Below are 14,435 nucleotides of genomic sequence, written 5' to 3'. Positions count from 1 at the left end.
TAAGTCAGACAATCAAAAGAACTGACTGAATAAACCTACTAACTGATTTCTGTGAAAAATAAAATATACAAACCTCTGGCAACGGTAAATTTATATGTATAAATTTCTATATATCTAGCAAATAAGTAAAAATAGGGGAAAATACAGGTCCAAAATAGAGAACTCTTATGCTAAAATATCTTAAAGACATAAGGACAAATTCATAGGAAAACAAATTTTAAAAACTGACCCTAAGACACAGAAAATGTACATTTAAAATGGAAAAAAAAAAAAAAAAAAGGTTGGGTCCAACCAATTTTATAGTTAAGTTCTATCAAGAACAGATCATCCCTATACAAATTTGAAAATGCAAGTTAAATAACAACCTAGTAACTGCTAATGAAAAAACTATGTGCTACTTCCCAAAAGGTGCCTTGCCAATCTCCAGTAAGATAAAAATATGGCCATGAGATACTGTTTTTCGTAACTCACAGAATTTAAGGGTAATTTTTATTATATACACTTTTCACTTTAAGTTCTAAATTCAGAACTCCTACATTATCATGAGGTTCCACTATCGGGCAGCATCAACCAAATCAGATTTTACCTGCAGCTCTGGTTCCTGGCCCTCATTGCCTCTTCAGCTAACCCAGTCTATTTCCTTTCTAGCCTTTATAACATATATCCCACTCTCCAGAACCTGCCAAATAAAAATCCTTAAGTATTTAAGCATGAGCTTCAGCATCACCAGTTGTAAAACATCTTCCATGGAAATTTTCCTCTCTTCTTTCATTCCTATTTTATCAGTTAGTGCCATTTTTCCAAAGACATACAACCCCATCCTCTTATATTAAGTTAGTTAAGTACAACGGTTTCCAACCTCTTGTAAAATCTAAGCATTCAAAAAATACTTCATCTGGTTTCAAGAACACTGAATCAACAGGATGAAATCTCCCCTGCTTATTACACAAAACTCAGAGAAATAACTCCAAAACATGGAAGAGTTCTCTTTGGAATAGAAGCTAGAAGGTATCCCAGGTGAAAAAAGTACAGAAGAAGTCTTGGAAAAAAGGCAACTCTATCCCAAGTAGCTACCTTCTAGGGCAGGGAGCTGCCCAACAAGCTGCTCATTAGATCATTTGCAACTGGGACATAGTTGCCTAAGTACACAATCTTCAAACAAATATGAAATCAATCCTTACATCTCAAGTGAACAGTTAAAATCGAAAGGACCAAATTGGCTGGGTGGGAGGGAGGTAAGAAGAGTACTTCAGAGCCTCAGAGAAATAAAAGCAGGAATCATCCAAAATTAAGAAGAGGAGATTAAAGAAAAGAAGGTTGTGATAAATAAGAAGCTGTGAAATAAAGCTAATGCACAAATCAGTGAAAGGTACAATAGAACTAACACACTCCCCTGGAACACAGCACATAAAAATAAAAAAATAAAAGTGCAAAGGGAAAAAAAAGAAATGTGAAAAATAGATCCAGAAATTCTACTATTCAGAATATCAGGGAAGCTATATAAAATAGAGAAGCTTCTCTCAAGAAGTAAGAGTCAAGAATGTCCAAAGTTTAGGACAAGAGTCCTCAAAATGAAAGGGCTCACTCAGGGCACCTAGGTGGCTCAGCCGGTTAAGTGTCTGCCTTCAGCTCAAGTCACAATCCCAGGGTCCTGGGACAGAGCCCCACATTGGCCTCCCTGCCCCTCTTTCCTGCCCATCCATTCGCACTCTCTCTCTCTCTCTCTCCCTCTCTAAAATAAGTAAGTAAAATCTTAAAAAAAAAAAAAAAAAAGAAAAAGAAAAAGTGCTCACTCAGCACTAAGTAAGATAAAAAAGAAAATCCCACACCTACCCTATTGGAAAACTATGAAAAACAAAAATAAAGGAAAAACCCTAAAAGTTATTAACAGAAAAGAATAAGAAATAAGACTGATAACTAGATCTTTTATCAGTAACAAGCCGCATAGGAAAATAGTGGAGAAATAACTACAAACTGAGGAAAAATAACTTTGACTTTAACATTTCCCAAAAAAGCAGTTCTGAAACAGTACCAAACTTGACGGCCTTTCTCAATTAAGACCGTAAGGTCCTGTGTCTTGTACACTAATAAGTACATCAGCTACAATCTAGGCAATTTCATAAGTACTTGACAACTATTCACTTCAGAGAAATTCAGAAAACCTTTCGGTTACTCTCAGGTTTCTGCATAAACCTTCTCTCTCCTCTCTACTGCTCAGTTCTATCAAAGCATTTCCCAAGCCACTAAGGAAAAAGAAAAAAAAAAAAAATCAATATTCACAAAGCTGGCTAAGAATCCAAACTGCAGTATACAACTCTAACCTACATTAAGAAGTGACAGTGTATATATATATCAAGACAATTGCAATAAATTTAGTCAGAATTCAGCTCTATATTTTTAAGTTACATATTTAGACTCACTGAGAAGTGATTCTCATTTATAGACTATTTCACAGGCTTTCAAAACATGAATAATTGTTTATTCTTTTTTCTTTTGTATATGGTATAAAAGAAAGTTTTACTTCTTTGTAAAATCATTACTCACTAACATTAGGACAAATCAATACAAATCAATGTATTTATTTCTAAACTAGAACTGAGAGTCCAGAAATAAATCTTACTACATACATCTTATGAGCAAATGATTTTTAAAGGTGCTAGGGCAATTCCACAGGGAAAAGAGTAGTCTTCAACAAGTGGTACTCGAAAAACTAGATATCAAGTTGCAAAAAAATGGAATACCAACTACCAACTCCCCACTATACATAAAAATTAACTGAAAATGGATCAGAATAAAAATGGATCAGAGACCTAAATTTAAGAGCTTAAAACTCTTCACAAAATAGAAGTAAATATTTGTGACCTAGGATTAGTCAATGGTTTCATACGTAAGATACACACACACAAAACACAAAAATTAAATTAATCAAAAATAAAAACTTTTGTGTTACAAAACAACATCAAGAAAGTGAAGACAAGGGGCGCCTGGGTGGCTCAGTGGGTTAAAGCCTCTGCCTTCGGCTCAGGTCATGATCCCAGGGTCCTAGGATCGAGCCCCGCATCGGGTTCTCTGCTCAGCAGCGAGCCTGCTTCCCTTCCTCTCTCTCTCTGCCTGCCTCTCTGCCTACTTGTGATCTCTGTCAAATAAATAATAAATAAAATCTTTAAAAAAAAAAAAAGTGAAGACAACTCACAAAATGAAAAATTTATAAATTATCTAACTGAAAAAGGACTTGTATCCAGAATATATAAAGAACACTTAGAACTGAATAATAAAAAGATGAACCATTTAAAACACAGGCAAAGGATTTAAACAGACATCTCTCCAAAGATATACATGCCAGTAAGCACATGAAAGGATGCTCAACATCACTAGTCATGATGTAAATGCAAATGACAACTACAAATGAGAGATGATTTTACCCTTAGGATGACTATAATCAAAGACATACAATAACAATATTGGCATGGAGGTGGAGAAATTGGAACTCCCTTACATTGGTGGTAAAATGGTGCCTAGCAGTTTGACAGTTCCTCAAAATGTTGTTTAACATAGTTACTATGTGGTCAAGCAAGCCACTCATAACCAAAAGAAATGAAAAAAACTGGTCTGCACAAAAACTTGTCTTTGAATGTGCATGGTAGCATTACTCAAAGGAGCTACAAACTAGAAATGAATCAAATGTTAACAGATGAACTGATCAACAAAATGCAGTATGTTCATTAATAATGGGCTATTAATTCAGACATAAAAAAGAATGAGGTACTGATACATACTACATACTTACATACTACATACTTACATGATACATACTACATACTACATACATACTACAACATGAATAAACCCAGAAAATATTATGCTAAAAGAATCCAGTCACAAAAAGTCACCCATTTTATGATTCCATTTTATATGAAATGTCCAGAACAGGAAAATCTGTAAGACAGAAAGTAGGGAAATGGTTGCCTAAAGCTGGAGGTGGGAATGGTAAAATGAGTGATTGCCTGTGAATATAAGGTTTCTTTGGGGGGGGGGGGGGAAGATCCTAAAATTATAGACTGTTGTGATGGTTGTACAACCTGCTGAATAAAGACCATTTAACTGAATACTTTAAAGGGATGAACTATACAGTAAAGGAGTATCTCAGTAAAGTTGCTAAAAAATTATACACACATTTATACACAAAACACTACTCACCAAAATGTGAGTGTCCCTTACCCACCAAAAGAACTCACATTTATCTTCTGTCTTACCTTTTAAGGGCATCTTTGAGTTCAGGCACAGAACGAATACATTGAACCGTAGCATTCATGTAGCAAGTGTTACCAAGGTTTGTCAATCCACATGGTAATTCCATCTGAAAAGGACAAGGATTAAAACATTTTTATAAAATGACATAGCATATATAAAATCACTAAAGTTCACACTTTGAAATATAATTTACCAACTCATACCAATTTATATTCCAACTTTACCCAAGAGTAATAGTTTTACACTTCTAACAGAAATGTTCACTTGCATTATGTTGACATTGTTTTAATTCCCTTCTCAAAAATACTGAAAGCCTCTTTTCCCATAAAATAATAGCATTGCTAGCACTGCCCAACACTTATTTATTAAAGACACTAATTGACTTTGCACTGAATTACCCAATTATATCAGAACTCCTCAAGCCAATTTCAAAAATAAAAACTTTTAGTTCTAAAAACATACATCTTGGGGAGCCCCAGGTCAGGCTCCATGTTCAGTGTGGAATCTGCTGGAGATTTTCTCTCACTCTCCCCTTCCCCCCCACAACTCACCCATGTGCTCTAATAAAATCTTCAAACTAAACAAGAACATATATCTTGATATTACCAATTAAATCTTCAAAACACTTTTTTTAAAGATTTATTTATTTTAGAGAGACAGTGTGTGCACTTGAGCAGGGGAAGGGGCAAAGGAAGAGGGAGAGAATCTCAAGCAGACTCTTCTTAGAGGTGGAGCCCATCATAGGGCTTGATTCCACGACCCTGATATCATGACCTGAGCTGAAATCAAGAGTCAGACGCTTAACCGACTGAGCTACCCAGGCGCCCCAAATCTTTAAAATGATTAGATGCTACTTTCTGAAAGGCATCTTAGTACCTGTAGCAATCATTTTTATACAAAACGTGGTATATCTTACCGCAGATGCTAACTGTTCTTCTGTCATGTCTTCTACAAAGACAGTTTTAGCTGAGGGTTCCTCAGGAAGAGCATCTGCTGACCCCATCATTAGTAGAGTCATACCCTGTTTTAAAAAAAATTTCATTTCATAAAAATGCTCAGAAGTTGATAATGATTATGTCCAATGAAAGAAGCCAGACACAGAAAAATAAAACATATTGTATGCTTGTATTTGCCAGAAAAGGTAAATCTACAGACACAAGGCAGACTAGCGATTGCTAAGGCTAAAAGTAGAAAGAGGGAGTGACTTTAAACAAACACCTATTTCTTTCTGGGGTGATGGAAATGTTCTAGGACTGTGGTGAAGGTTACACAACTCTTGTCAATACTAAAAATCAGCAACAGTTTAAAAAAAAAAAAATACTGAGGTGGCTGCTTCAAGCCAAAGGTCCCCTGCTTATATTCAAAGGGGCACAAAGAAACTTTTCAGAATGACAAAACTTCTGTATCTTGATTGTGGTGGTAGTTACATGACTATATAGAACTACCCAAATTCAAACTGCACACTAAAAATAGGTGAATTTTAATCCATATAAATTATACTTCAATGAAGCTAGGGAAAATTAAATAGTGTCATAAAAACAGTTGAGAATGTTTAAAATACTGGAGGGGAGGGAATTCTCGAAATGATTATTAACATTTAGTGGAATCATTTCTCCCCATAACAAAGTGCAGTTAGCATTCTTTTTGTGAATGTATATTGTATAAATGTAACAATTACTTATAATTGAATGGAATTATTTTGAGAGCACCAAACCCTCCATTATTGGAAAACATTATACCAAACACATAAATTAGTTCAAAATATCCAATTTTATAATTCTACATTATAGAATATATATAAGGGAATATATATTATATATAGGATATATATAAGGGAATATTTACATTCAACACATATGTAACATCCATACAACAGGAAAACAATGAAGATGACACTGTCCCCTAAATCACATAATCCTGAAATGTTAACAAAATCTTACTATGGAAGATATAAACACATAAGACAACAAAAAGAGTAGGGAGGTTTAAAAAAAAAAAAAAAGCGCCCAAAAATGGAGGTTTAAGAAGGAAAAAAGACAGTAAGAGAAGATAGAAATTTCCACATGAGGATTAAATTACAAAGTTAAAAAGTCTGGGCACCTGGCTGGCTTAGTCAGTAGAGCATGTGACTCTTGATCTCAGGGTTTTAAGTCTGAGCCCCATGTTGGGTGCAGAGTTTACTTAAAAATAAAACCTTAAAAAAATTTTTTAAAGAAAATTAATAAGGATAACAAACTCAGTCCTGAGAGCACCTATGTTGAAATCCAATAACCTTCATTCTACCACCCATTATTTTAACTTAAACTTTCTGTGATAGCAGAAGGAATACTAAACCATCACTAAAAAATCTTTTCCCAAAGACTAAGCTCAGGAAAACCAAATATTTAAAGGATGTACTAGCAAATAGTCCGTTATAAACATGATATAAAAGAAAGAAAATGGGGTGCCTGGGTGGCTCAGTCATTACACATCTGCCTTCAGCCCAGGTCATGATCCCAGGGTCCTGGGATCGAGTCTCGCATCAGGCTCCCTGCAAAGTGGGAAGCCTGCTTCTCCCTCTCCCACTCCCCCTGTTTGTGTGCTCACTCTCGCTATGTCTCTCTCTGTCAAATAAATATAATCTTACAAAAAAAAAAAGAAGAAAAAGAATATCAGTAAATAACAGTAAATGTAAGAATATACCTGTAATATTTTAATAAGAAAACTATAAAGCTTTACTTAGGAATATAAAATACACCTAAATAATAAATTCAAAGTCATTAACAGTTTCTAGGCAGGAAAAATTACTGTAAAGATGTGATTCTAAATTATTACATGAATTTAATTTTTTTGAAACTTTACAAAATGATTCATTCATATACCAAGTTTATACCCATAATAACAGCTAAGAAATTTCTAAAAAATAAAGATTAAAACAATGCCATTTAAGAAGAAAATAGATTATACAATGAAGAATGTTGAGAAAAACTGGATAATTTAGAAAAAAAATATCATCAGTTCTCCACCTCACGGTATGCCATACCCCAAAATGAATTAAAAGACTTAAGAAATAAAACAAAGGGTGCCTGGGTGGGTCAGTGGGTTAAGCGTCTGACACTTGGTTTCAGCTCAGGTCATGATCTCATGGGTAGAGAGTATTGAGCCCCGCAACGATGGGCTCCTCACTCAGCCAGGAGTCTGCTTGAAGATTCCCTCCCTCAGCCTTTCCCCCAACCTGGGTGCACACGCTCACGCTCTTTCTCTTTAAAATAAATAAATCTTTTAAAATAAATAAATAAATAAGACAAATAATTATAAAAACATGTAAGTGAATTAAAAAACCTTGCTTTGCTGGAATATTTTCTAAAAGTGACATAAAAGATGAAAGGACTAATGTTACTACATAGTTCTTGAAAACTTCTATAAAACATTACCAGTCAAAATCTAAAAGGAAAAAGGGTAAAAAGGTTACACTATATAGAGGCACATAAAAAAAAAAAAAAATCAGTAAAGCAAACAATAGAAAACTGGACAAAAGATATAAACAGTAAACAAAAGGGCTTAAAATAAATTAAGCTTCTACTGTAAGAAGCTAGAAAAAGTATACAAAGTAAAAGAAGGAAATAAAGCAAAGAGGAGAAATCAATAAAATAAACAAACAGAAGTTGATTCTGGGGGGGGGTAAATCCATGAAATTGACAAAACTCTGGGTAGATAATGAAGAAAGTTAGAGAGAAACCACAATTTGCCAATACCAGGAAAAAAAAGAGAGAGAGAGAAAACATCACTAGAGACTCTAGAATTAAAGGATAGTAAGAATGTATTATGCCAATCAAGTTGACAATTTAAGCTGTAAATTAAATGGGCCAATACTTAAAAGATGTTAACTATTATCAAAACAGATGTCAAAGAAAACATAACATCAAGAGTCCTACATTTATTAAATACATTAGATTCCTAACTGAAGGTCTTCCCACAAAGAAAGCTCCAATTTTCAATGGAGAATTCTATGAACCATTTAAAGAAAATCTCTTCCAGAAAACAGAAGAGGTGGGGATGCCTCCTAACCCATTTCATATGGCCAGGATTACAATGACAGCAAAAGCAGACAAAGACAAATCAAGAAAACTATAAACCAGTAATTCTCACAACTAGAAACACAAAAATCCTTTACAAAATACCACCAAATAGAATCCAGCAATATATAAAAAGGAAAATATATAATGACTAAGTGGAGTTTAGCCCAAGAATGAAAGGTTGGTTTACTATTTAAAAAGAGTCGATGTATTTATTTCACCACATTCACAGGTTAAAGGATAAAAAAATGATCCTTGCAATAGATATGGAAAAAGTATGTGAAAAATTCAACTCCCATCCATGAATAAAAATGCTCAGCAAATTACAAATAGAGGAGAACTTCCTCAAACTAATGATGAACATCTATAAAACAACTCCAACAAAAACTGGAGATTTTTCTCCTAGGATCAGGAAAAAAAACAATGATGTGTACAATGTCAACCACTTCTACTCAACATTGTGCTGAACATCCTAACTGGTTCAGTAAAGCAAGGGAAAAAAAAAAGAAATAAAAGCCATGCAGATTGAAAAGGAAAAAATAAAACCATTCTTATTTCAACATGATTGTATCCTACCTACATAATCCTAAACACTAATATGTAAAAATCAGCAAAATCACAGGATACAAGATCAATATACAATAATTAATTCTATTTGTATATGTTAGCAATAAATAACTGGAAAATGACATTTGAAAAATGCCATTTATGATAGCATCAAATACCATGAACTACTTTATGACATTTTAAAAAAACGTGTACGATCCTGTATTGAAAATAAAATGGTGCCTGAGTGGCTCAGCTAATTAAGCATCCAACTCTTGGTTTCAGCTCAGGTCATGATCTCATGGGTCATGAGATCAAGGCCCTTGTTGGGCTCCACGCTCAGCAAGAAGTCTGCTTGAAGATTTTCTCCCTTTGCCCCTCCCCTGATGCGCATGCATATGTGTACATATTCTCTCTCTCAAATAAAAAAATCTTTATAAAAAGAAAAGAAGAAAAAAAAAAAATAGGGCCCCTGGGTGGTTCAGTAGGTTAAACATCTGCCTTTGGCTCAGGTCATGATCCCAGGACCCTGGGATCAAGCCCTGCATCAGACTCCCTGCTTGGCAGGGAGTCTGCTTCTCTCTCTTCCTCTGCCCTCCACTCAAGCACGTACTTTTGTTCTCAAATAAATAAATAAAATCTTTATAACAAAAGAAAAAAATATATAAAACATTGTTGTGGGAAATTTTTTTCAGAAGATTCAAGATGTCCCAATTTGGGGTTCCTAGCTAGCTCCATCCAGTTAAGCATCCGACTCTTGATTTTGGCTCAGGTCACAATCTCAGGGTTGTGAGATCAAATCCGACATGGGGCTCCATGCTGGGCATGAAGCCTGCTTAAGATTCTCTCTCTCCCTCTCCCAATGCCACTGCCCCTCCCCCGCCACTCATGCATACAAGCTCTCTCTCAAAATAGAAAAATATTTTTAAAATTTTTAAAAAGACATCCCAGTTTGATATATAGTATCAATGTAATTCCAATCAAAATCCCAGAAGACTCTTGTAGAAAATAAACTGAATCTAAAATGTTCAAAGGACATGCAAAGGCTTTAGAATAGCCATAAGTGTTGAAGAAGAAGAACAATCTTGCCTCCTACTACTTGATTTCAAGTCTTGAATAATCAAGACGGTGGAGAGTGGGTACTAGTGTAAAGGTACATATACAAATCAACAGAACAGAATCCAGAAACAGACTTACATGTGCTCATACAACTGAACACTCATATGAAAAAAATAAACCTTAACCACTGCTTAACAACAAACACAAGAGTGTGCTCAAAACGGATGATATACCTAAGTATAAAAGATAAAACTTGTAAAAGTTTTAGAAAACAGAAGTCTCTTGCGACCTTGACACAGGCAAAGATTTCTTAGATGGGATACAAACAGTCAAAACCATAAAAGAAAGAAACTGATAGGTTATACTTGAACAAAATTTAAAATTTCTACTCAAAAAAACATTTTTAAAAAGACACAAAAATCAGAAACTGAAAGAAAATATCACAGCAGATGTTTCTCACAAAAGACTTGATCCCAGTAGGTATTCTTTATATGCAAGTAAGAAAATAACCCATTTAAAAATACATAAAGATCTGAACAGATGTTTCACAAAAAGATCTAAAAGGTGCCAATAAGCTTAAAGCGTTCAATACCATCAGTCATCATATAAATGTAAACTAAAACCACAAGGAAGTATCACTAATACCCACCAGAATGACTAAAACAAAAATGACTGACAACAGTCAAATGCTATGATGGCAGAACAACTGGATCTATCATATACTGTTCATAAGAATGTAGAATGGTACAACCATCACTTTGGAAAGTATCTGGCAGTTTCTTACAAAGTTAAACACATTCTTAACCATAAAACCCAGCAATTTCACTCACAGGTTATTTACTCAAGGAAAAGGAAAATATGCATCTACAAAAATGAAGGTTCCCGCAGTTCTGTTCATAACAGTCAAAAAGTAGAAACAAAAATATCCATCAACAGATGAACATGCGTGCACACACACACACATAAAAGGGACCAAAATTTTACAATGGGTTGGGATGCCTGGGTGGCTCAGTGGGTTGGGCCGCTGCCTTCGGCTCAGGTCATGATCTCAGGATCCTGGGATCGAGTTCCGCATCGGGCTCTCTGCTCGGTGGGGAGCCTGCTTCCCCCTCTCTCTCTCTCTCTCTGCCTGCCTCTGTCTACTGTGATCTCTCTCTGTCAAATAAATAAAATAAAATCTTTAAAAAAAAAAAAAAATTTTACAATGGTCAAAACTACCCAACATATGGAATTGTAGTCTCAAAACAGAGGAGAGAGAAGGGCACACAGAAAACAAACTTAAATAGCTTAAACTTTTCCAAATATAATAAAAACTATAAACTCACAAATCCAAGAAACTCAAACAGAATAAATATAAGCAAACCTCTCCAAGACATGTAATTAAATTGCTGAAAAGCAATCTCAAAAGCATCAAGAGGAACGAGACATAGTATATGTAAAGGAATTAAGAATGACAACTATGCAGATCAGAAGACATTTTTCATGTATTCAAAGAAAAAGTGTTAATCTTGAAATCTATACCTATCAAATATGTCTTTCAAAAATAAAGGTGAAATAAAGAGCTTTTAAGAAAAACAAAAGCAGAGAAAATTCATAGACATGCTCTGTAAGAAATGTGTAAGTTCTTGAAGCAGAAGAAAATGGTATCTGATGGAAATCTATATTTGAATCCAAAGGAAGAATGCCAAAATTGGTAAATGAGTTTTAAACATTTTTACTCTCTTTAAATGATAAGTGACTATTTAAGGCAAAAATAGGAATGAAGTATAAGATTTCTAACATGTGGAAGTAAACTGTATGACAACAATAGCACCAAAGACCAGGGAAATGGAAGCATACTATTTTAAGAATCTTATACTATACCTGAAGTCATTTGTTATTTAAGGCAGAGGATGATTAAAGATATGTAATATAAATCCTAGAGGAGCGGCTCAAAGTCATCATCTTAGCACCCTTATACCAAGAGTCAGCAAACTTTTCCTATTAAGGATCACATAATAAACATTTTAGGCTTTCTGGGCCATATACAGTCCATTAAAAATGAGCAATAAACTCAGATGACCAAAATAACATTGGTATGTTCTGGGACTACACAGAACCAAATGAGAAATATGTAACAGAAATGTATTAGAAAAGGCCCAAATAATTGGAGATGAAACAACATAATTCTAAATAATCTATAGGTAAAAGAGCAAAAAACTAAACCAAAAAAACACCCACAACATAAGAAAATATTTAACTGCATAATAAAAACATAGCACATCAAAAGCTGTGGCTACAACTACAAGTGATTAACAGAAAATAATAATTTTAAGTGTCTACATAAGGAAAGAAGGTATTAAAAAAAAAATTAATGATTTAAGCACACACCTTAAAAAGCAAGAAAATGAAGCAATTTAAACCCAAGGTAGAATAAAAGAAGATAACGTAGAGTAAATATCAGTAAAGTGGAAAATGGATAATATATGAAGTAAACAAAGTAAATAATTGAAAAGAGTAGCTGATAAATCCTTAGCAACACTGACCAAAAACAAAACACCAAAGACTTATCAGGTATGGGAAGGGGGGAACATCAACAAATAAAGATAACAGATATAAAAGAATAATTAATGAACAGTCTGGATATTACGAACAACTTCATGCCAATAAATTCAATATATTTAAACAAATTTTCTCAAAGAGAAAATTCACCAAAACTGGCATAAAAAACAGAAAATCTAAATACCCTTTATCTATTAAAGAAATTAAATATCAATCAAAGTCTTAAAGAAAATCCAGGTCCAGATAAAATTGACTAGTAAATTATTTCAAGTATTTACAGAAATGCCAATCTTACACAAACTCATTTAGAAAAGAAAGGGCAATACATTCCCAAATAAAAATATTAATACTCTCATGAACATATATACAAATATCTTTTTTTATAAATGAGAAAATTAAATCCAGCAATGTATAAAGGAGATAAATAAATCATGACTCAATGGGTTTGTCCCAGTTCTCAAAGTGTTTATGAACCCTTACTGGTCTCTGAAATTCTTTCACAGAGCCAGCAAGATCAAAACTATTTTCATAATACTACGATGTTACTGTCCCTTTTTCACTGTGCTGACATCTGCACTAATGGTGGTAAATCACTTGAGGCTAAAAATTGTTAACAGTTTAGCACATATCAAAGTAATGATATAAAATAAATTGGTAAAAATGATTACTTATTTTATTAAATCTCGACCTCTGAATACATTTCTTTGTGATATTCTGTGTTATGAAATGGGAAGTACCCATTCAAAAAAGACTTACTGTCCTGGCAACCAAGATCTCCTTCAGTAGGTGACTAAATCTCTGGTACATCCATAAAATGGACTATATTCAGCACTAAAAAGAACTATACTATCAAAGCCATGAAGAGACATGGAGGAAATTTAAATACATATTACTAAGTGAAAGAAAGGACACATCTTGTAGGATTCCCAATACATGACACTCTGGAAAAAGGCAAAGCAATGGAGACAGTAAAAAGAGCAATCGTTGTCAGAGGGTTGGAGGGATGAATAGACAGAGCACACAGAATCTGGGCGACAATAAAACTACTCTGTATGACACTATAATGGTGAATACATGTCGTCATACATTTGTCCAAACCCACAGGATGTATAACACCAACAGTGAATCCTCATGTAAACCCTGGACTTTGGGCAACAATGATGTGTCAATTTAAGTTCATCAGTTATAACAAATGTGGGATGCCTGGGTGGCTCAGTTGGTTAAGTTTCTGCCTTTAGGTCAGATCATGAAACAGGGACCCAGGATCAAGTCCCACGTGGGGCTCCTTGCTCAGCAGGGAGCCTGCTTCTCCCTCTGCCTGCTGCACCCCCTGCTTGTGTGCTCACACACGTGCCTGCACTTTCTCTCTCTGACAAATAAAATCTTAAAAAAAAAAATTATAACCAATGTGCCATCCTGGTAGGAGATGGTGGTAATGGAGGAGGCTTCTTCCTGTGTGGGGAAGAGGATATATGGGAAAGCTCTGTTTCTTCCACTCAGTTTTTGCTGTGAATCTAAAACTGTTCTACAAAATAAAGTCTATTAAAAATATATCAGAGGAGGGGCGCCTGGGTGGCTCAGTGGGTTAAGCCTCTGCCTTCGGCTCAGGTCATGATCTCAGGGTCCTGGGATCGAGCCCCGCGTCGGGCTCTCTGCTCAGCAGGGAGCCTGCTTCCCTCTCTCTCTGCCTGCCTCTCTGCCTACTTGTGATCTCTGTCTGTCAAATAAATAAATAAAATCTTAAAAAAAAAAAAAAAAAAAGAATACTATTGCTGACTGGTGATTTTCACCAAGGGGGAGGCGTGGGAGAACCCAGGACTGTGCTGAATGTACCAACATCACCAAAGAGCACTGCTCTCCCCTCGGATAGTCATGGGCCACACGTGGCTACTGAGCACTTGAACTGTGACCAGTCCTTATAAAGTATATCAAATACACATTGAATTTTGAAGACTTCGTAGGAAAACAAGATGTAAAAGATCT

The 14,435-nt window shown here is 34.8% G+C and overlaps 1 protein-coding gene across 2 annotated transcripts in view; it reads right to left on the bottom strand.

Annotated features, from left to right (window-relative positions):
• The window catches only part of USP14 (ubiquitin specific peptidase 14), a 44,184-nt gene that overhangs the window by 23,923 nt on the left and 5,826 nt on the right, over window positions 1-14,435 (bottom strand). The window contains exons 3-4 of one of the 2 annotated variants that reach the window (XM_032859801.1): window positions 5,168-5,272; window positions 4,254-4,357 (exon numbers count right to left, since the gene is read on the bottom strand). In XM_032859801.1, the coding sequence (XP_032715692.1) occupies window positions 4,254-4,357; window positions 5,168-5,272 (209 nt within the window). The remainder of the gene's footprint in view (window positions 1-4,253; window positions 4,358-5,167; window positions 5,273-14,435) is intronic. The other variant, XM_032859802.1, reaches the window with a different exon arrangement.

Source organism: Lontra canadensis, unplaced genomic scaffold (assembly GCF_010015895.1).
Source record: "Lontra canadensis isolate GAN:19392208 unplaced genomic scaffold, GSC_riverotter_1.0 scaffold17, whole genome shotgun sequence".
Classification (NCBI taxonomy): Eukaryota; Metazoa; Chordata; class Mammalia; order Carnivora; family Mustelidae; genus Lontra; species Lontra canadensis.
This window is presented reverse-complemented; position numbering and strand designations above follow the sequence as displayed.